At 46.0% G+C, this 24,441-nt stretch overlaps 1 protein-coding gene across 1 annotated transcript in view; it reads right to left on the bottom strand.

Moving 5' to 3' along the window:
- The window catches only part of SPOCK1 (SPARC (osteonectin), cwcv and kazal like domains proteoglycan 1), a 517,625-nt gene that overhangs the window by 129,574 nt on the left and 363,610 nt on the right, over window positions 1-24,441 (bottom strand). Inside the window, exon 5 of the mRNA XM_058735892.1 lies at window positions 3,557-3,683. Coding sequence (XP_058591875.1) covers window positions 3,557-3,683 — 127 coding nt within the window. The remainder of the gene's footprint in view (window positions 1-3,556; window positions 3,684-24,441) is intronic.

Below are 24,441 nucleotides of genomic sequence, written 5' to 3'. Positions count from 1 at the left end.
TTTTTTTAACTTCAAATAGAAGTGGGTGATTGTAGGGGGCAACTGGGAGGCTCGGTTGGTTAAGCACCTGATTCTCGGTTATGGCTCAGGTCATGATCTCACGGTTTGTGGGTTCGAACCCCACATCAGGCTCTACACTAACAGTGTGGAGCCTGTTTGGGATTCTCTCTCTTCCTCTCTCTCTGCCCCTCTCCTGCTCATCCTCTCTCTCGCTCTCAAAATAAATAAATAAACTTAAATTTATAAAAAGAAGTGGGTGATTATAGATATCAAGGCAGGAAACCTGGGGTGTCAAACTCTGCCACTGTCCTTGGCTCTGTGGGCCTCAGTATACCGTATATGGAGAATGGGGGAAAGGATACTACAGTTTCTAATAAGAATGCTTTAGGTCTCTTTGTTTGCTTTAGGAATAGATAGCTGAGCAGGTCTGGGAAACTGAGGGCTGTGTTTAAGCTGGGGCTGCAATTCCAGGACACTGGACCAAGAGCAGACTGAGGCCAGTGAAAGCTTTGAGGGCCCAGCAGTATCCGGAAGGCACTCTTTTTTTGAAGAATCAGGAGTCATTGCAAAGGACTCTTCCAAATCCCGTCCTACCTCTTAGACAAGCGATTTATCAGTATCGGTGGCTAGGCAACCTTCTACAACAAAAGGCAACTTTCCTGCCCAGACTGCAGGGGGGCCAAGACCAGCAAGCATTTCCAGAGACATTCCCGGGGCAACTGACAGCACTTCAAGCCACGGCTGACAGGTTACTACTGCTCCTTGTAGCTCGGGGGTCATAGGGAGCTGGCATTTGAAGCTCCTTTTGCGAATGAGAGGCAGAGGTGAGCTGGCAGGTTTTTGCTGGAGTTTGATGTGCAATATGCCACTTGCCCCAACAGCCCCGATCCTCCACTGACATTTCGTGGCCCGTCTCCAATCTTAGGCTTGAGGATCAGACAGTTTATTCCAGAGCTGGAGGGAATCATTTGAACCACACTAACTAGATCTTCACAAAGACAGAATCATTTTCAGGAGCCTCTGACTCTCTGCCAGAGCCCTGGGCTGGGTGTTTAGCTAAGCAATTTGGCCCAGGGTGGGGACAGCTTATTTTTCTTAATCACTAAGCTCTCTGAAATCCAACCCCTCAAATCCCAGATGGGTTACAAAGACCAGGCTCTTGCTATTCCTTCTTAGCCAGAGTCCTTGGAGGCTCCCCTCCTGCCCATGACACTCAATGAGCACCCGGTACGCACTGCGTTCTGTCCCTGGTGAAGGTGGTAACAGGCACCGCTTCTGAGTCTAGAGCCTGACATTCTTAAAGCAGACACAGAGAAGAAGGCGGTTATAGTAACCAGCGTCCCCCAAGCCCAGCCTTGCTGGACCATCGGCTCACCTTCCAGCTTTGGCTACAGGTCTCCTCTTGGACTGCTCTCTCACCCTCCTGCCCCCTCTCCCCTCACTGTGACAGTCACACAGGCATCTTTTTCTTCTTTAAACACACCAGCCTGCCTTGGAGCCTTGGTCTATGCGATTTTCTCCATTTAGAACATACATTCTACCCTCCACTCTCCATTTAAAGGACACCTCCTCAGAAAGGCCTTCCCTCACCATCCCCTACAAATCAAGCCTCCCTCTCTCTCTCTCTCTCTCCCTCTCCCTCTCGCTCCCCCTCCCCCTCTGTGAAATGACATACGTATTTGTTTGGTTATTTATTTCTGTCTCCCCTGCCAGACTGTAACCTCCAAGTGAGCTGGAATGGTGTCTGTCCCGTTGCCCACCGCCATGTCCTGCGCAGGGCCTAGAACAACTAGCAGTGTTCAAAACGTAGGTGGTGAACAAGTGCACGAGTGAGCTTTTCTTTAAGAAATGACTATGGGAGTAGGAAGGCAGCCAACTCTGGAAGGCTTTGCTAGTAACTAGAGTGGGTCTGGGTTTAGTTTTAGTGGCAACAGGAAGGCTGCCCAATCGTTTTAAGAGGGCGAGACGCACAAACAGGCCTTTATTACAGAATCATCCCCACCTCTCTGTCATGCAGAAATGGACTTTGGAGGCAAGGCAAAAGCAGACTGGAGGTAAAAAGATGTATTAGGAGATGCCTATAAAAACCGAAGTCTTCACTACCTAGTGTGGTGCACTGACCACCAGCATGGACATCTCTTGGGAAGTTGTTAGAAATGCAGATCTCAGGTCCCGCACAAGACTTCCTATATCACAACCAGCTCCAGACAACCCTTCACATACTGAGAAGCTGCGCTTTGGGTGGAAGACAGTCCTGGCCTGATCTGCCTTTGGGGAGTGGGAGATAGGACTGATTCATCAGTGCCCCCCCCCCAACACCCCACCAAAATCCACAACTGTAGACATGTGCAGGGTGCCAGAAGCAAGCCCTGTGACTACAAACTATCTCAAACTGATTCCATCAGAGGTCAGGGACAGTAGGGGAAGGGGCAAGGGTAGGTATGCTGAGCCAAGTGGGCTCTTTAACCAGGATATACTGACTGTAACCCTGGGCAGAAAAGCTCTAATTCCCAGGGCAGGTCTGAGGTTGAGGATGTAAGGATTCTTGACTCTGGCTGTGAAGATGGGTGAACTTTTTGTATTCCCACAGTAAGTTTCCCGAACATCTGGCACAGAGTGTGGCACATAAAAAGGGCCCAAATGATACTTGTTGAAAGAACAAACAAGCCGTCAAATAGTAAGGATGATATCGAGGTCCTAAAGCAGATTACATGGACCTGCATATAAGCAAGACCTACCTTCTGGCTTCCTGTTTAGCTATGCATATTCCCTTTAGTTAGAAAAATGTGAGAATCTAAAAGAATAAAACTCTGCTTTCAGCGAACGAAAAATATATGGTCTGTGCAAAGAGAATCCGCAGGAACGCACGGCATTGCCTCGCAATAACCCAAATCAGCTTCTGGGGACAGTAGGCAGTGAGGGCCCTCCCAGGCCTGGGGGGATCTCCACAGAGTACATGGTGAGGGGATCACAGGAACAGAAGCTGTCAGCTGTGTGTGCAGAGGGCGAGGGACCGAGAGGGATCTAGCAGAAAGGCCCAAGCTCAAGAGCTGTAGGCGGTGTGGCCACAAGTGCCCAAGGTGTGGGTGACAGTCACTCTCTTTAGACCCAGAATCCATCCCCAAGTGAGCCTCATACAGACAACAGGAGGAGAGAGAAAAGGGCTGGAGCTCCAGCTGCAGGAGATGGGCAGACAGGAGCTACAGCAAACTCCAGAGACACCCATCAGCTGAGCTCTATGACTCACATCTTTGGAACAGCTTGCTACCTCACCTTCTCCAGGAAGCCTGCCTAGACTGACTTCAGGATCACAGGCCATTCTCACAATGATCCTTTCCCCATAGTTCTTGATCACTCCAGTTACATGGGAGGTAGGTAACATTTTTATCTGGTCTCTTTGGCTCGAGAGTTTATTCACATGGCAGCTTCTTGAGGGCAAGGCCCAAAGCCCAATAAAACTAGGGATTCACAGGCCTTACTTTTGGCACACAGACTTGTCAGAACAGGCAGGCGTGGGATATTCTGGATGACAGAAAAGACAACAGAGATGACTGACCTTGGAAGTGTAGGTGTGGCCATCAGAGCCGCAGACCATGGCTGACTGTGCGGCGGGGCAGGGCTTGCACTTCACCAAATTCGAAGGTCCAACCCAGTGTTTGTGGGCCACGTTTCCCTTCTTTTGCCTAAGGATGGAAAAAGAGGGGATAAATTCACTGAAGATCCGGTTCCCATGGGTCTCACTTGCAAGGTACCCGGACAAAGGCCAACCGAATAAACGAAAGCGGTGGTCAAACAGTCCGGCACAACCTGAAGGCCTTTGCTGGTGTTCCCGTTTGAACCAATGTGCTGACAAGGGGAAGAGATTCTGTTCCAAAAGCCCAGGTTCAACCCATCAGACATACCAAGGACAACAATGTGGCCATTAAAAATAATGGAAAACATGACTTGGTTACATGAAAAGACATTCACAACACATTGAAAGAAACAAAGAGGGAGTGGCCCCATTAGCTCACTGAGACCCCAGTACAGCGTGTGGCACATCATGGATGACCCAGAAACAGCACCCCAGAGCTTCACAGTCCTCCGGGGCTGATGGAGAGCCTTCCCAGCTGGGTAACACACAGACAGGTCAGAGAGCAGTTTAGATAGAAACACATCTCCAAACGCAAGCAAATGACTTTATCGCAGCAGTGGAAAACGATCTCTGGATACATTTTGAAGCAATTTTGGTCCAGCTTGCAATTTGCCATTCTATAGAGGCTCTGATGTGATGTCACTTTCAACTGCTAAAATAATCAGAATTCTACTCTTCCATTCTGGCTCTGGTTTCCTCCATCCTAACCTGTGTCATAATGATAAATGGTGCTATTAGGATGGCTTATGTCCACGGAAGGAACCCCATCCCTGAATCATAAACCACTGAAAGAAAGGCCTGCAGTGATTGCCTCCTTTCCCCCCATGGTCTCTACTGTCCTAGCAAACTGCTGGAAGTAACTCTCATGCCTACATGGCGAGTTCTAGGGGGAGGATAAGTGACTGTGGATGGACCATCCATCAGGTGATTATGGTGTCCTTCAAGTGCTTTGCCTTTGGAAGCCTTGCCTGGAGGCTAACATTTGGGCCCTGGAGTCAGAAAACATAAGTGCAAATCTCAGCTCTGCCACTAGCTCACTGTGTGATCTTGGCAGGACATTTAACCCTGGAACTGTAAGTCTGTCTCCGTTTCCTCATCTATACAATGGAGGAAAATAGAATCTACTTCAAGCCGGTGCTATGAAGATTAAATGAGGTGATGTACATACTCAGTGTAACGCCTAAAAAAACACAAAGCAAGAAAAAAGGCAGCTATCACTGTAATTCTTATTTGCCCCAATAACAAATGGGTGTGTAGAGGATGAAATTACCAATGCCTTAGAAATGTGACTTCATTCTAAGGCCCTAGGGTTGGAACGGCATTTAATCCCCTGGGAGAACTCATGTGGCCACGGAAGAAAATCCTTTCAATCAGGCATGGAATAAATCTCCAGCTCATTACGAATTTGGGTTTGGGGTGTGAGGTAATCCACACTCTTTCGAATGAAGGAAAGTGACCTAGGAAAAGCACCCACCACCTTGGTTCTTATTCAATCACAGACCTTCCCTAGCAATTTGGGGGAGACTGTAAAAGGAGGAAGGTCTGTTTGAGAAATTACCTTTGAGGTTGACCAGGTACCTGCAGCCAAACCCTTGAGGCCATCAGGGATCCCAGGCTGGATGGGCCACAAGGCTGGGCCTGTCTGACCAATAAACTGAAGAAGGAGGTCCTATAGGGATGCTATAAGATCACCTAGTCCAGTTTACTCATGTTACTAATGATGGGAAGTGAAGCCTAAGTTGGGTAAGAGCCTTGCCCAAAGTTGGGAAGATAACTGGTGGCCAGGCCTATGATGACGTTCATACAGCTGCACAGTGGCCAAGGATGAATCTCTTCTTCAGCCCACGCCAGCCATGTAGATTACGAACTTGAAATTTCTTTGGGGGCACCTATGTGTTTGTCACTTGTGGTACTCTCTCCAATGCCTCCCTGCTTCTGTAGCAGGCACCTACCTTGTCCTTGCCTCTCTGTCTGGAAAAAAAAATTGCATTTCTAATTCACATGGACATGATTACCTATTACCCTTTGCCAAACATACTTTACTCATTCAAGGTTTGTTCTGGACTTGAGAGAAAGGGATGATGGCTGATGGGACTCCACGTAGCGGACAAGCAGGCTGTCAGCACGGGGTTAACGTGAGAGCCCATGAGTCCTTCAGCAGAACACCACACATTTATCATCATTCACACAGCAGACTGTCTGACACTGATGAAGAATCAACAAATATACGCAGCAGTTCTGGCATCTGGCAGGCCCTCTCGTGGGCTGGTCCCCAGTGTGCATGCCCACTGCTGAAACAATTCTTGTGATGAGTTCCCAGAAAGGGGCTATAAAATCCAAAGAGCAGGCAGCTTTGCTGGAGCAGACATCACCACGTGCGATGATGCCACAGAGGAAAGGAGCTGATCCAAAGGGAGAGGAGGGAGAAGTAAATGCGGAGCTGAGCCAATGGCTTTGAGAAAAAGATGGACTCATGTACTATCAGTTAATGACAGATCATGCCTGGTGGACCTGAACTTCACCATTAAACCAAGCTCACTGTGGGGACACAAAGAGATAGGGCTGGCTTGTGCTTACCAGCAGGCCTGGTGCAGCACGAGTGCTCCATATACACCTGTGGGGTGAGGGGGTGGGTCTCTATGTGCCGACCAATGCCATGGTTTCTCAGAAGTTAATCACAAAATAGCAGACTGTCAGAACCACAAAACACCTTAAAACTAATCTAGTCTAAGAACTCTAATTTATAAATGAGGATGAGGAATTAGACACAGACGGGCAATGACTTGGCCAGTATGACACAGAAATACAGCAAAGCTACCTCACATACACTTGTTGGAACAAGGCTATCCTGGAAATGACTAAATACTGCTCTGGAACCATTTAAATTCTTATTTTGGCATCTTTTGTTTCATCATTAGGCTCAGTTTTATAAATAAAGCTTCTCTGAAACATTGTCCCTGGCTCTACACCTGCAAAGGAGCAAGCTGAACACACCCAACGTCTGGAGGTCATCGAGGTACCATGTTTGACCTCTCCGAGGATGCCTCAGGGACTAGAGCCCAACCCGACCTAAATTTTCACAGTTCCAATGAAACAAGAATACCTGTTATATCAGAGCAAACTCGGATGTTCTTTACCTCCCTGGGACTCCAGTGGAAATGGCACCCAAACCTCTGGTCTGCATCCAGAGACCATATTATATGAAGTTATGGGCAAGTTTATGTGAACCCATGGAGGCATAACTTCCCTGGCTGTTGTGTATATTTCAACCCCCACAATTCAGTAAAGACCCTAAAAATTAACCATCCCAGCCGATGCAGGGGACCAACTCTTCTGACTTTAACATATTTTACTTTTTGAGTCAAAGAATGAAATCCTACGAAGTGTCTTGAAGGCATTGCTATACCCACTGTCATAGACATTTATTACCTGGGGTGACACAAGCAATTTAATCTGGAAAGCAGGTCCTACCAGCCTTTCAAATGGCCACGAAGCCCTAACTCCATCCTGGCTTAGCTGGTGCTAGGGACAGCCACACTTCCTACCCTACTGACAGCACCACAAAGAAAATCCCAACCTACAAGCACCCTATGAAGGAGAGAAGACAGACAACTGGAAGGTCACAGGCATTTCTTATTTTCTTGTGCTTAACTATTTATTATTAATCTTTTTTTTTAAGATTACCAAAATTCCCAGCATTTATGTTTCTGAAGCAGAGTGATTCTTAAGTACAAATCTGATGATGTGACCCCTATACTTAGAACCTCTATCTTTGCCTCACCTCCTAGAGCACAGTCTGATTTCCTAGTTTTTGGTATTAAACTGACTGAGCCTACCTTTACAGGGTCAATATCTGCTTTTCTCCCCTCTCCAATACATACACACACCCCTACACACACAGGTACACATGGACCACTACCACCAAGCATTTTTGTTCCAACCCCCCTCTACTGTTTCCCAGAGCCCACCAAGGATCTTCGTGTCCCTGGACCAGCATGTGGGCTTTTTCTCAGTCTGACACGTCTTCTTTACAAACCCACACTCCTCCCCTCCATCCTCTCTGCCTCCATAAGTCTTTCTTCAAGGCCCCACCCAATACTCCTCTCCCCCAGGAAGTCTTGTAGGGCTGCACGCCCATGACACAATGGTCCTGTGAACATGTCTGCTCAGGCTCCCGACTAGTATCTAAGGGAGAACATTGCTTCAACTTAACCAAATTATTATAGTTATTCTGACAGAATATGGGGTATGCTCAGGCTAAAAGCCTTGGAGCCCATCCTGGACATCTCCCTTTTCTGCCCTCACCACTTTCCCCCATCATTCAGTCCTACTGATCCAACAGCAGCCAGCCATATGAGCCTCTTACAGGTTTCTTTCATGTGCCATGCAAATTCAAGTCTATATGCCTGGGCAAATGCTTTTTGCCTGCATGGCACATGTCTGCCCCTCGTTCAAGGTTCAAATCAACTACCTTTCATGAAGTATCTCCTGATCCTGTGAGTTCTACCTCAAGCAGAATCGACCATGATATCATCTGTTCCAACATTACACCTTGTTCAGATGCAACTGTGACATTCACTATAGCATAAGTCTCTCTTTTTAAGTCTCTCTTTCTCAATATACTATACACTCCTCAAGGGTAGTGACTGAGTCTCATCATTTTTATGCTCCTGGGTTGGAAACATGGGCAACCCCCAACACATGACTTTTTTCAGTGAAGTAAGTGAATTTATTAATCTGGACCTTTAGAACTTTCTCCTTTAATATCTGGACATTATTATCACTAATGAGAACACAAACATGTGATGTGGTTTTAAACAACAAGAATTCAACAGACTTAGTCTTCCTAAGTCAGGGGTGCCTGGGTGGCCCAGATGGCTAAGCATCCAATTCTTGATTTCAGCTCAGGTCATGATTTCACAGTTCTTTAGTTCAAGCCCCATGATGGGCTCTGTGCTATCAGTGCAGAGCCTGCTTGGGACTCTCTGTCTCCCACCTGCATGTGCTCTCTCTCTCTCTCGCTCTCTCTCTCTCTCTCTCTCTGTTGAAAAATAAATAAACTTTTTAAAAAAGAAACTAGACCACTTTCTTACACCATTCACAAAAATAAACTCAAAATGGATAACGGACCTGAATGTGAGACAGGAAACCATCAAAACCCTAGAGGAGAAAGCAGGAAAAAACCTCTCTGACCTTAGCTGCAGCAATTTCTACTTGACACGTCATCTCCAAAGGCAAGGGAATTAAAAGCAAAAATGAACTACTGGGGCCTCATGAAGATAAAAGGCTTCTGCACTGCAAAGGAAACAATCAACAAACTAAAAGGCAACCGACGGAATGGGAAAAGTTATTTGCAAATGACATATCAGACAAAGGGCTAGTATCCAAAATCTATAAAGAGCTCACCAAACTCCACACCTGAAAAACAAATAATCCAGTGAAGAAATGGGCAGAAGACATGAATAGACACTTCTCTAAAGAAGACATCCGGATGGCCAACAGGCACATGAAAATGATGCTCAACGTCACTCCTCACCAGGGAAATACAAATCAAAACCACACTGAGATATCACCTCACGCTGGTCAGAATGGCTAAAATGAACAAATCACGAGACTATAGATGCTGGCAAGGATGTGGAGAAACGGGAACTCTCTTGCACTGTTGGTGGGAATGCAAACTGGTGCAGTTGCTCTGGAAAACAGTGTGGAGGTTCCTCGAAAAATTAAAAATAGATCTACCCTATGACCCAGCAATAGCACTGCTAGGAATTTACCCAAGGGATACAGGAGTGCTGATGCACAGGGGCACTTGTACCCCAATGTTGTTGGCAGCACTTTCAACAATAGCCAAATTATGGAAAGAGCCTAAAAGTCTGTCAACTGATGAATGGATAAAGAAATTGTGGGGGCGCCTGGGTGGCTCAGTTGGTTAAGCGTCCGACTTCAGCTCAGGTCATGATCTCACAGCTTGTGAGTTTGAGCCCCGCGTCGGGCTCTGTGCTGACAGCCCAGAGCCTGGAGCCTCTTCAGATTCTGTGTCTCTCTCTCTCTCTCTGTCTCTCCCCCGCTCACACTCTGTGTCTCTCAAATAAATAAACATTAAAAAAAATTTTTTTTTAATAAAAAAAAAAGAAACTGTGGTTTATATACACAATGGAATACTATGTGGCAATGAGAAAGAATAAAATATGGCCTTTTGTAGCAACGTGGATGGGACTGGAGAGTGTTATACTAAGTGAAATAAATCAGGCAAACAAAGGCAGATACCATATGTTTCCATTCATATGTGGATCCTGAGAAACTTAACAGAAGACCGTGGGGGAGGGGAAGGAAAAAAAATGGTTAGAGAGGGAGGGAGCCAAACCATGAGAGAGTCTTAAAAACTGAGAACAAACTGAGGGTTGATGGGGGGTGGGAGGGAGGGGGGGTGGGTGATGGGTAGTGAGGAGGGCACCTTTTGGGATGAGCACTGGGTGTTGTATGGAAATCAATTTGACAATAAATTTCATATTAAAAAAAAAAGAAACCCTAAGTCCAACTTGAAAAGCAAAAAATTTCTAAAGACAACTACAAAGTGGGTGGTTATAACCACGGGTTAACACCCACACGAAGAGGATGTGTATATAAACCACAACCCTCCTATGCATCTCAGGGCTGAAAGACCTTCTGTATTCCAGAGATCAGACCACTTCTCAGGCTGGGTAAGGATCCTTATGTAGCGCTTCCAAATTCCCAAGAGATACTAATTTTTAGGACTTAGGGGTGAATGAGAAATATGAATTCTCAGGAATCCTCAACTATTCCTGGAAGCATAAGTTTTTCTACATTCTTCACAATCTTTTATTCACATGTTTTTTTTTTTTTTTTTTTTTTTTTTTTTTTTTTTTTTTTTTTTAAATTTTTTTTCAACATTTTTTATTTTTTTTATTTTTGGGACAGAGAGAGACAGAGCATGAACGGGGGAGGGGCAGAGAGAGAGGGAGACACAGAATCGGAAACAGGCTCCAGGCTCCGAGCCATCAGCCCAGAGCCTGACGCGGGGCTCGAACTCACGGACCGCGAGATCGTGACCTGGCTGAAGTCGGACGCTTAACCGACTGCGCCACCCAGGCGCCCCTATTCACATGTTTTTTAAACAAATAGGAAATGTTAAGTTTAGTACTGTTTATCAAGCAATGTAGCCTGAAGTGAAAATTCAAACAGTGGAAATCATCAGCAAACATTATCGGGCAGTACTCAAATGATGGCAAAGCTCATGTTGATAGTCTCAATTTCAAGACTTACTTTGCTCCAAAACTATTTTTTTGAACACCACTCAGAGGACTTCTCTCAAGTATAGTATGCAAATACATTTATTAGTATTCCTATTATTTACAAGAGCAACTCACACCCTTTTAAGAGGGCAGCAGCTACCAGCAAGACTGACCAGACTGTCACTGCTCTTGCCAACGTGTCCCTGTCCTAGTTCTTAGAAATGTCAACCTTAACCTTCAAGTCCACACACCAAGGATTTCCTGCTCTTGCTTCCCACTGGACCCTGCCACTCCTCGTGCAGATATCCCTACCCTTAGCAATCAAGATAAGTCGCACCTCCTGCCACTTCCCCACTTCGGTTGACGCCAAAGAGGGCAGTGATGACATCCGTTGTGGTCCAATTTCACTTGGCTATGGCCAGAGTGGAGCCACAGCCAGTGCCTACAGCAAAACAGTGGCTGGAAAGACTCTTCTGGAATAATCTTTTCAGCAATAAATAGATGTACAGGTATCTATTTCCTGACATCGATCCCACATGATGAAATTCAACAATCCGTGTCAAAAAATTTTACTGATACACTGGGGGTGGGGGCTGCCAAGAGTATATGTAGCACTGCTGACTTTCTTCTTTTGGTTATAGAAGAAAGCCCCTTCATTGTATCTAATACCTTGGTATTCCAACGGGTTTGCCTAACTTTAGATACAATTATTTCACTCTATATGAACAGCTAGTCAAAGAGTAAAGCACTGCCTGATAGTAATGAACAGGAGCAGGACTCCAGGAGTTTTATGTGAGTACGACCTGCCAGGCTGAGCGCCTTGAACACAACCCCCCCCACCCCCGACTCCTCACACACCATAACCCTCTGACAGTAGATGCTGTATGACCCCATTTTACAGAAGGGAGAAGCTGAGGTTCACGTAGCCAGTCCCAGTCCCAGGACCTTTGCCTCTGTCCTGTCTGTGCTCTCTCATCAGCTCTAAGGCAGACCTGTCAGCTCAGAGGCCTGAGAACCCGCCCAGGGAGGGTCCCGTCCCAGGAAGCCCCATGTTTGTTTGCTGGCAGCCAGCATCACGTGCATTTTATTCTCTTGTTAATATCAAACTGCCCATTCAAAAACAAGATTGAATTTGTTTGCAAAATCAGAACTAATTGCTTCCAAAACAAGGATGGAGGACACTCAGACAGCCGACATGGTGGCTATTTTGAACCAGAGACAAAATAATGAATGTTAATTGAAATGAAAAACATGTTAACCACTGAAATAATCTGTCATGTAAAATGATGCTATAATTCCTCCGTTGTTAGGGTTATTTGAGTCATTATACAAAGTCATAAAATTACACAGGAAGAGCATAATGGCCTGTGTCATTTACAAAAGCTGCTTTGATGACAGAGACAGGCTCTCATGTGAGACACTCTCTATCCTGGTACCTATGGGCTCCTGAATCCCCATCGTCTTCCAAAGGAAGAAGATTACAGATGCAAGATCCTGTTCAAAGAGAGGCCAATTTTCCGAATAAACAGATGCCCATTAGAGAACAATAGGAAAAGCTCTCAGTATGCATGGAGTAACTATGGTGTGGCTCCGAGTGTCCTAAGTGCTACTGGGCACCTGCATGGTATAAAGATGTGTTTACAGATACTTGAGACTTCAAAGGGCAAATACATAATAAGAGCAGCTATGCATTTATGAGGACCTACTCTTCTGCTGATGCTGTTACTACCACCAATAACAGCTAACATGTTTTGAGCTCTCACAATGTTCCAGGTACTGTTTTAAGCCCTCCACACAATATGCCAACATCACCAAGAGGGAGAAAAGATGTCATGGAACACCGGGGAGCTGTGTCGGGGCAGGGGATGAGTCAGGTAGACTGTGGGAGCAAAGCAGACCTGAGGGAATGGGAAGGACCGCTCATGGTGGGTCCCAGTCATCAGGGGTGGACATCCCACTGATGCACTGATTCAAACTGACACATCAACCACCAGAAAGCCAGCACCTCTGTGTGCCTTTTCCCCACCTGACTTGATCCAGTTCACAGGCATGCTTGCAACCCCTCATCAAAAAGGTTTCCAAAGTACCTTCAAACCCAGAGGAAAACTACGTATTTTTAAAGTCTTAGAGCAGAATCACAGCCACCAAAAAATCATGGGCCTGGTATGCAAGGAATTCCAAAAGCAGGAACATCTTTCCAGGTGTATGTGAATGTCATTTGAGTCTCTGTGACCTGCCCGTCACCTGAGCTGTGTAAAGGTCGAGGCAGCTGGGGATGAATCTACTCTTCGGAGATGAGAAGATTCAACAGCCAGATGAGAGTTTCCAACAACACTGTGCATGCAGGTGTAACTGAACTCAAAGTGATGAATAAGATACACACCAAAGGGAACAAACTGTCAGCAGGGGAGGCCAGAGGGTATGAGAAAGGGAACTTCCGCTTTTTTACTCTCCATGTCTATTATTTGACTCTCTCACAACCATGTGCTGTTGGTCTAATTTGTTCCAAATCTAAAAAAGAAATGCATTTTCAGGGGGTCATGGGTGGTTCAGTTGGTTAAGCATCTGACACTTGATTTCGGCTCAGGGCATGATCTCAGTTCGTGGGTTTGAACCCCGCATTGGGCTCTGTGCTGACACCACAGAGCCTGCTTGAGGTCCTCTCTCTTCCTATCTCTCTGCTCCTCTCTCTCTCTCCCTCTCTCTCTCTCTCTCAAAATAAACTTAAAAAAAAATTTTTAAAAGAAACGTATTTTCAGAATTTTTAAAGAAATGCATGTTGCCAAACCCACACCTGACTGCCAGTTCCCCATATCTCCAGTTTTGTTTAAAGAAACTAGCAGTTTCTAGTTTCCAGGTGGTTGGAATGGAAGAAAGATCTGCTAGGCGCGGAAGGAAGGCTGAAAGAAAGGGAGTTAGTTCACCTGGATAAAGGTGACCGGGCCTCAAAGGTTTCACTGAAGACTCAGGGGTCAGATCACTGTAACTGAACTAAATTTCCAAATTATTTTGATGGTTTGTTCAAGGAAAGCTATCAAAAAATTAAGTATAAACATTCTAAACGCAGCTAGGATTATAGACATAGTCTTTACTTTTTCAGCAAACACTTATTAATCACCTACTGTGTGCCAGAAATCGGACAAAGAATTCAAAGATAATGCTAGCATTGTAATTGATAGACTTCTAATGAACACTTATCACATGTAACCATTATTACTAAAGCGTAAAGATCATAATTACTCTGAATGTCTGCACTGATTTGAGGTAGGTGTTTCCTTAAATTAACTCTTTTATTCTTATTCACATGAGACACTACAGATTCTCACGGACTGCTAACTTCTCCAAGAAAATCTCCACACAGCAAGAAATCTGCTGTCCATTTCAGGAACCCCCCCCCCCCACAAGCCATCCTACCTTTACGAGTGCCAGAGCCATGTGTGTGGCCAAAAGGGCACGAAGAAAAGGAACTTGCAAGACAACAAACACAGATGTCGTCTTTCTCCCATTTTTTCGACATTACTTGAAATCAAGGTTTCCTTACACTTGAAACCAAATATATATTATGTCCAGGGATCCTACTTCTAGCCTAGACTATGTTCTGGGTGTTTCCTGACCAGATGAGGAAGATTAGCAGGCTGATGTGATTATGTAAATTCCACTAACAGGTTGGAGTCATCTCCCATTAAGAGAGTGACAGAGCATGGCCAGCGGACCCAAGGGGCTCTGGGAGGCAGAGACAGTGGGGGTTTAATTCAGAGTTCAGCCTGGTAAACGAATGTGGCCATGGGGACCTACAAGTAACAAAAATCTGCGTATGTGAGCACACACACGCACACAGAGACACATGCAGGGCCCAAGTAAGACTGCTTTGTGAAGGAAAATGCCAAGCCAGCAGTGTAATAGCAAGCTATTAGGGAAATGTAAGTGAACGCTTGAGCTTTCTTTATTCCAGTAGGATAATGGATAGCAGTGTACTCACTTAAAAAAATCTATTTCTTCCTAAAAGGGGGCAGAAAAGAAACTGTGACTATTACCCAGTGACCTTTGGCAGCGCTGTTTGATTTCTTGTTTTACTGCTCTCCTTTGTTTGCTGGCCCAATAAAGAGAGGTCCCTTTCCAGCCCTGAGATCTTAGTGGAAATCTTTAGCAATGGACATGCTAATTAGAAAAAATCAAATGATAATCAAGCAAGACCGAGGCTGAGAATTTCATTTGGCCTCCCTGCTTGAGCATTTATAATCCTGAGCCTTTGCAGGAGGGGCCGGAACAACTGAGGGTTGTGCTAACACAGCTTCCAGCTAAGTGTGAGCTCAGGTGTGCACACAAGGGTGAGGGGAAGCGTGTGCACTTTCACCATCGGCTCCGCGGCTATAAGCTGTGAAAACATGTGCTTGCATTCCTGGGAGACAATTAACTATTATGGGCATGTGCAAGAGAAAGAGAGAGAGAATATCCACATTTGTTTTAGAGTCACCAGCAAAGCACCCTGTTCTGGGATGGCTGTGTAGGATCCACCTTAGGAAGAACAAGCTAGCAAAATGAAGCCAGTGTGGGTAGACCGCACTGCATCCGGGACACTTCTCTTTCCAAGACAGGCCCAGAGACAGACAGGAAGCTGACAGGCTCATGGTGTTCGAGGAGATGGACACCATCACCCTCACACCATCAAGAGCGGCTGTTCTCCAAAAGCGCTGCAAGAGGCAGAAACAGCCACACCAAGCATCGTGGTGAGCCCCCAACCTGAAAGCTCTCTTCCCAGTGTCACAGGACAGAAGCTGGAGCCTTGACAGGGCTCTGTGGCCTTCACTGGAGGGGAACGTTCTGGACAGGTGGCCAGGAACTAAGGCTAACTCCACAGGCTTGGGTGTTTTCTAATGCGATCTTCCCCTGCCACAACTGTCCCACCCTTCTGCAAGTGCCCACTCAAATACCACCTCCCTCTGAGGGTATTTCAGACATGCTACCCCTTCTTCCAAATCCCTTGGATGTGTCCTGCAGCTTTTTATCACCAGTCACTGAGCTCTCCTCAGTCAGGTTCCCAGCTGTTTCCATGCACAGACACGATGCTCCAGAATGGGTTGGCATGGGGAAGAGTGAATCAGCACGTCCCAATGCTATTCCACAGCAGAACCTGGACCAACGTGCAGAAGTTACCAACAGAAAAAAACTTTCAACTCACTGTAAGCAAGATGCCTCATACAGTGAGTGAGAGCAGTACAGAGATACATCGTCTGTCTGAGAAGGCTGGGGAAGGAGGCTTTTAATGGTCAGAGGTCACCTAGAGGCAGGGGGTTCTACAGAAGGCACATGATGATTTGTGTAAGCATTCCTCTATGGCTGGACAGTGAGGAGGTTGCTCCATTTCTGCAATATTGTCATTGAGAGCACTGAATACTCTCGGATATAAATCTTAATGTGCATCTCTTTATATTCATTAGACAGATTTTTCCAAAATGGAATCATGGGGTCAATGAGGCCAAAATGCCCACCAGAAATGTGGCACCGGCTTACACTGCCATCGACAGCACCTTGCCGGGACCACTATCCCCTTACCCCAACCTTCCACCCTGCAGGTTTCTACCACGTACTGCTCTGAAGCCAAGTGTTTGGCCACACCACCAAAGGTGCACAAGTAATCGACCAAGTCATGAAGAGCAACAAACCAACGCTGCCCCAGAATACCAGGTGAAAACGTGGCACAAGGAGAAACTGGTAAAGTTGAAGAGTGGATAGATCAGGATGAAATCAAACATCACCCCGATGTGTTCCTGTCGGTGGGCAGGTCACTGTGGGCTCACACTGGAGAGCAGCAGCTCCTCCCAGCAGGTGAGTAGCTCACTGCCCAGCCCCTCTGCACCAGGCTTCTCCCCAGGTCAGAGAAGGACCCAAAAGAAGGCTGCTTGCTGCCTTCCTGGGCTTCCTTCTTGCTGAGCAAGCAACATGGGCCACACACAGCCCTGCTCAGTCTTGTTCTGAAGGCGGAAGGGCCAGTCCCATGGCCCGAGGGGTGGAGGGGTCAGACCTCATAGAGAAGAGATTCTGGAGCCTGAAAGCCTCCTGGACGAACCAGAAGGATGAATTTAAGCCTGTCTCAGGGGAGCTGCAGGGGAGGAGTGACAATCTAGGCAGGGCTTGTTCCCGACAGCTGCCAGAGTGGATGCCCAGTATGTGCTCCTTCCTTCCCTAAGGCAGAATCAAAGGCCGTTCTGAAGCACTCTCAAGAACAAACCTCCAGCTCTGAGAGACTCAGGAGCTCAATGAGACACATGACATCTTAATACCTCCAAGGCCAAGCCGCTGACCTTCAGCTGTGTCCAATCTCTTAGCACAGAGACAGGAGAGGCAAAGAGACAGGGCACCACAGGAGCAGGGCACCAGGTCAGGACAGAGTGCAGAGTCTGGACTACATTGTTCCTTCCCAAGAACAGGGCCACTTTCACACCAGACTGACACATTGCCTCCTGTTTCCCTGTGGGGGGGTTCACAGGGACATTCTGAGCATTTCCCAGGTGTTCAAGAATGTGGTACAACATAGACAACCCTCACCTGACTTGGAGCATTGCTTTGTGACTCACTGACCGATCCGAGCTCCTCATTAAAGACACCAGCCTGGCCCTGCATCCCCGGCTTCCTTCTCAACTGATGCATTTATCCCTTTAATAGGTCATGAACATGTGCCAAGACCTGAGCTCATGCTCCAGAGGGAGTGCAGGCAGTGCAAATAACAGAGGTGAGCATCACAAGGAACAAGTAAGCACCCCGCCAGTAGGGAACCTACTAATCATGACAACTGACTCCATCCAGAACACTAAAAATAGCAGGGCCTTTGCATGCGTGAGCTCATGTAGGCCTGAGCAACTCTGTGAGGCTTGGAGGACTGATCCTCTATCTAGATTCAGTGAGGAAGTGGAGACTCAGAAAGGAGATGGACTTTTATTGAGCCCCGACTATGAGCCAGCACTATGCCTACTGCTTTCCTTATCACTGTGTCCTGGGCTAGTTTGAAAGTCAGCATTTGCTATGGAAATGGAGATTTAGTGCAGACAAGTGTCTCGAGGGCAGAAGGCAGAAAGATGGGCTTTGGGGCAGCCTTGCCCTGGCCCCCCACCTCTGCCACATAACGGCTGTGCAACACTGAGAAACTCACAGTATGCGTGAGCCACAGTGACCTCACAGGCTCTTAAACCACTAGGAATACTAGTAAATTCTGCTAGTGAATCCTGCCCCTTCTCCGTCTCCCACCCATGTCCAGCCCCACTGCAGCTGGAAACGGTCGCCCCCTTCTTGGAACTTTAACTTTACTCCATCGCATTTTTTCTTTTCTGGCTTAGATTATATACATCTTTGCCGCTAACGTCCTCTCATAGGCCACAAGCTTCGATGAGATCTTCAGAGTCTTCATATGAACACACGTAGACAGGCAGGGCCCCCAGCTTTTTTCACAGAGTATACAATGTGGCTTTAAAAAATGAGAATTCAAGGAAACTCAGTCCATCCTAAGGCACACAATTCTGTCACTCTCCAACTTAAAGCCACACAAGATGTCCCTTGTCACATGGTCTGAGAGCCAAATCTGTCCCGTGGCTTTCAAGGCTCCGCAGGCTCTGGTCCCACTACCCCTTCTAGTCTCAGGCAGCCATGCTCCCCTTGGTCACTGCCTACCTACAGCACAGGCCTCTGTCCTCTTCCTTTCTTTAGGATACCAAGTCCCATTCCCTTCCCTGATTCAGGGTCTCTGCAAAGGCTGTTCCCTCCTCTGAGGACACTTCTCCCTACCCTGTGACCACCTGGAACCTATCACCTTTCACCCACCCAAGATGGCACAACCAACTAAAGGGATTCTGTTATAACACTCTGCTCTTATCCCACTTGGTGCTTAGGACAATTTATCAGATACTTAATTTCTTTTTAGCTACCTTTTCCTATAGACTTTACTCTCCACAAGGCTAGATTATGTCCATTCATCACATTATTCCAAACACATAGCAGCATCTGGCATACAGAAGGCACCATAAATATTTGTTGAATCCAGAAATTATCACAGATACCAACTTAGTGGATTCTGAGTTAATGACCTTTAGCCCACCATGACTGGTTTATGTGAGCTGTCTTGTGAGGGCTAATCCTGCCAAAATTATGACAAGTCCTAAAGCCCTTTATCACCATCACTATACTCACAGATGGCCTCCCCTGGCATCTGCCGAGAGGAAGACTCTTAATTCCAGGCTGGACCAGAGCCCTGTCATCTTGCCTTCCACTTGGGAGATACTCATAGCCATGGAAGGTCTGAGCCAGGGCCTTCTCCCTCCCATCAGGTAATGAAAAGCAGAACTTGTGGTTCAGTGGAAAGCAGGATACACCAGCACCCCCAGCTGTGGCAAGATCATGAGCAAGGCTGGCTGGAAGAAGGCCCTTTCCCAACTCAGTAATACAGCCGCATGCATTTCAGTGTGTGCCCGTTAAAAACATCATTTAAGAGAGTACCTTGGAAAGGTACCAAGGTCCCTAAACTAATTAACTTTCATCTCTCCTGTCCCTCTGCGCTTGGAGGGCCCTGCCCTCTGCCCACCCCCTCCATGAGGAACATTAAAGACAGGACATTAGCCTGAGAACATTCTATTTAAAACAAAAGTACTTCTAAAGATAGCCTTGGATGCCCATCTAAATCATCCTGAGTCCATTTTCTGGCTCCAGAACCTGCATGGTCAGTGCCCCAGATGGGCCCTACTGTGGTGCCTGATATCCATAAAGAATGTCTTTCATGGTTCATTGGTTGAATTAATCTGATATAAAATGTCTAAACTGGAAAACCTGTGAATTGGGATCTTGATGAGTTTAGGCAGAACAGCAAGCAGGGCCACAACAGATTTAATAACAAAGGCAAAGGAAAGATATTTCAGAAAATTAAAGCAGAAGTTTGTGTAAGTGGGAAATTCAATCTGACCCCTTTCATAAAAGATGATGTGTTTTGTGAGAGGTCACATAGGCCTTGCTCCCCTGCCTCAGATACCTGGATACTCCTCTCTCTGGATACTACAAAGGGCCCCCAGAACGTGTGGGTAATGTAACACCTTCAGCGAGTTGCAGGGGGAGCTTGAGCTCATCTGTTTCCTAGTGTTTAGGGACCTGCTAATGTAATGCTTCACACCTGCTTGGCACACCCTGAGCCCTGTTGGAAATCACACCTAGTGATTACCTCTTCAAAACCAGCACACCCACCTCAATCTCCTCTTTCTAATCCACTTAAATCTGAGGCATGAAATATGCCTCTCTGTACATTTCTTAACAGACGGAGACACCAATAAACAGAGCAACTGAGCCCATCATCCGAGGGAGAACCACACAGCAGGGTAATGCACTTGGGCTTTCTAACAAGAGAAAGAGAGAGGAATGGAGAGGGAGGTTTTATCATTAGTCCCTGACCCTGTGAACAGACATTCCCAGCACCACAGACTCTTGGCTTCCTACCTTTCCAGCAACTTTGTACGTGATGCACATTCTGGGAATTTAAGAATTTAACCATAAAACGTTTCCAATCTCCCACAGATAGACATGGCTTAAAAAAAAAAAAAAAAAAAGACAATGATTCAGCACATTGGGTATTCCAGGAAATACCTGGAAATACGAACTACCCTCTCTGGAAAGGGGGCTTCTCAAGCAGCACAACATGGGAGGGAAAGGTGACAAGCCGGTGGCAGGTGCCAGAGAGGGCTCTGGCAGGGTAGAGGCTCTGGTCCTTAAGAGTCACACCTAGAAACAAGTGTCCAGCCAGCCAGGATGCCATCAGACTCGCTGGGAGAGATCACCCGGTCACTGCCCTTACCTGCCCACCATCTTTAGGTACAACCTGTGTTGGCATTGGCAGCAGAGTTTAAAAAAAAAAAAAAAAAAAAAAAAGGCGGGGGGTGGGAACAAGGCAAGGCAAAATTTGAGTCTGGTAAATTTTATTGACAACCACGATTTTAATGTATTTATAAAACTCGCCTAGTGAATCTGCCCCCCCAAAGTAAGATCTACCTCTCGCTGAGTCCCCTTTGTTCCAAGGACTAAAAATTCTACACAATTACTCCCATCTCCATTATGAATTGCTTTTTACTCTCTGCTGCTCTTGTCGTCAAGCTCGTGTAATCAATACTCTCAATTTCAGAGAGGAAAACAAAGGAATGGAGAAGGTAACTGTGAGAAGTCAGCAAAACTCCTTCTGCAAAGTGTGTCTAACGTGGTGGGTGGTTAAGAAGTGGCATTTCTGCAGTCAGAGTGGCCAAAATGAACAAATCAGGAGACTATAGATGCTGGAGAGGATGTGGAGAAACGGGAACCCTCTTCCACTGTTGGTGGGAATGCAAATTGGTGCAGCCGCTCTGGAAAGCAGTGTGGAGGTTCCTCAGAAAATTAAAAATAGACCTACCCTATGACCCAGCAATAGCACTGCTAGGAATTTACCCAAGGGATACAGGAGTACTGATGCACAGGGGCACTTGTACCCCAATGTTTATAGCAGCACTCTCAACAATAGCCAAATTCTGGAAAGAGCCTAAATGTCCATCAACTGATGAATGGATAAAGAAATTGTGGTTTATATACACAATGGAGTACTACATGGCAATGAGAAAGAACGAAATATGGCCCTTTGTAGCAACGTGGATGGAACTGGAGAGTGTGATGCTAAGTGAAATAAGCCATACAGAGAAAGACAGATACCATATGGTTTCACTCTTATGTGGATCCTGAGAAACTTAACAGAAACTCATGGGGGAGGGGAAGGAAAAAAAAAAAGAGGTTAGAGTGGGAGAGAGCCAAAGCATAAGAGACTCTTAAAAACTGAGAACAAACTGAGGGTTGATGGGGGTGGGAGGGAGGGGAGGGTGGGTGATGGGTGTTGAGGAGGGCACCTTTTGGGATGAGCACTGGGTGTTGTATGGAAACCAATTTGACAATAAATTTCATACATTGGAAAAAAAAAAAAAAGAAGTGGCATTTCTGGAACCAACCTCTCTCCCCCTTTGTTTTCCTCAGTGACCAGGGGTAAAGAGATCACGGTGATGGTTCCTGTTTATTAAAGGTGGCTGATTCAGAAGTGGGCCCAAACCCAAACCTCAGCTGCGCAAATTCCACCAATTGCCTAGAAACAGCACCAATCCCTCATCAGGACTTTACTCAGGCCCAGAGCAGGGAAAATGAAGATCCCTCAAGGTTAAAAGAGAACACAAGGCCCCCTAGGAAAAAAGTGTGAGCTATATAAAGATAAAAATCGTAATAAGGAATATGAACATGATCACACTCTGGAAACTGGCCATGCCTTGAGTTGTGAAAGTACCAGAATGCCACTCAGACACCTAGGAATCACCCACTTTCTACATGGCCATGTGTCTTCCAAACCAAAAGACATATGCGTATGTATAATCAACCCGCTCAAAGCCCCTGTAGCAGGAGGCAGTGCTTTGTTGTAAAACAAAACTGAGATGAAATAACCATCATCCTTTCAAATGTCCTCTGAGAGTTTGGTATTTGAGGCACATTCTGTCATGTACTTCTCTCTGACCTCAAACACTTTGATTCTCTTTTTCCAAGTTCACATAAAAGACAGAAAGCTCTCAGATTGGTCTACAGCACCATGAGTCTTGACTCAATCAGAATTCTTCGCTGGTGCCGAGAATTCGTTGTTATTCCAGATAATTAGGAAGCGGAGATAAAGGGCCATTACGTTAGAGAGGCCTAGCCCACTGGGAAGACTGGCCGTCAGCTCCTTGTTTAAAAACAGATTAGTTCCCACTGCTCCCAGAAGGCTTCCAAGGGTATGCTCAGATATGCTAAGCCCCATCCTGACACCCTTTCCTCCTGTTCACAATACGCTTGCAGAATTCGAGAATGTGGCTTGTCTGCAAGGCTTAAAACAAATGCTTCAATTTTCCATTCTCCAAATGAAAATCAATGGCAACAGAGAGGTAAAATCAATGTTCACCGCTCTGTAGGGAGAATCCCACCCCTAGCTCCCGCCCACCCAGAGCAATAAATCAGAACTAGCCATCTTGACTGGCAGTGAATCCCTGAGAGCAGAGCCCTCTGTGGCTTGTATGACTTTCTGTCCATCCCCCCGTTTCCCACGAGGGTGTTTTCTTTAAGAAAGCCTAAGACAGTATTTCTAAAACCTGAGTCAGGAAGAATAACACACTGTTGCATAAAAACTCTTTTTCCCCTAATGAGTCCTTTTGCCGGTAGGATCTTTGGTATCGAAGAACAGAGTGTGACTATTTCCCTAAGGATCCATTCTGCATTATCTAGTCTTAATGATGGCTCAGACACCCACTGACCTGCTCCCCCGGACAACCAGTGATCTGCTTTCTGTCACCAAAGATTAGCTTGCATACTCAAGAAGTATAGGTAAATAGAAATCATACAGGATATACTCCTTTTTTTGGTCTGTGTTCTTCCACTTAGCATAGTTATGATGAAATTTATCCATACTGATGGATGCATCAATAGCCTATTTCTTTAACTTTTTTTCATGTTTATTTATTTTTGAGAGACAGATATCGAGTGGGGGAGGGGGAGAGAGGGAGACACAGAATCCACAGCAGGCTCCACGCTCTGAGCCATCAGTACAGAGCCCAATGGGGAGCTTGAACTCAAGAACTGTGAGATCATGACCTGAGCCGGTCAGACGCTTAAATGACTGAGCCACCCAGGCCCCCCGTCTTTTTATTGCTGAGTAGTAATCCATTGTATAGATGTACCACAATTTGTTTATCCATTCACCTGTTGATAGACATTTGGGTTGCTTCCAGCTCTTGGCTATTACAAGTAAAGCTGCTATGAATATTCATGGTTGAGTCTTAGAACGGACATATGCTTTCAGTGCATAATCCAGATACAAACCTTTTGTCAAACCTGTGTTTTGTAAATATTTTCTCTTGGTGTGGGTTGTCCTTTTATTCCTTTTATTATTGTAACAGTGTCTTTTGAAGATCAAGTTTTAAATTTTGATGAAATCCAATTGGCTGATTTTACTATTATTTTCTTGCTTTTATAGTTCATGCTTTTTCGTGTCCAAAGAAATCTTTGTCAGACCCAAGGTTACTACTCCTGTTTTCTTCTAAAAGTTTGATATTCTTAGCTCTTACTGAGACAGAAAATCCCAAACAGGCTCCATGCTCAGTGCAGACCCTGATGTAGTGCTCGATCCCACAACCCTAGGATCACGATCCGAGATGAAACCAAGAGTCAGACGCTCAACCAATGGAGCCACCAAGGCACTTCCCAAGTTCATATTTTATGTACTATGTTATACAATCTTTAAAATTTGTAACTACAGGGGCACCTGGGTGGCTCAGTTGGTTGAGCATCCAACTTCGGCTCAGATCACAATCTCACAGTTCGTGGGTTCAAGCCCTGCATCAGGCTCTGTTCTGACGGCTCAGAGCCTGGAGGCTGCTTCGGATTCTGTGTGTGCGTCTCTCTCTGACCCTCCCTCATTCATGCTCTGTCTCTGTCTCTCAAAAATAAACATCAAAGTTTTTTAAAAATTGTATCTACAAAGATTTGTCATATCATAAA

The sequence above is a fragment of the Neofelis nebulosa genome, chromosome 1, assembly GCF_028018385.1.
Source record: "Neofelis nebulosa isolate mNeoNeb1 chromosome 1, mNeoNeb1.pri, whole genome shotgun sequence".
In the NCBI taxonomy this organism is placed as follows: domain Eukaryota; kingdom Metazoa; phylum Chordata; class Mammalia; order Carnivora; family Felidae; genus Neofelis; species Neofelis nebulosa.
This window is presented reverse-complemented; position numbering and strand designations above follow the sequence as displayed.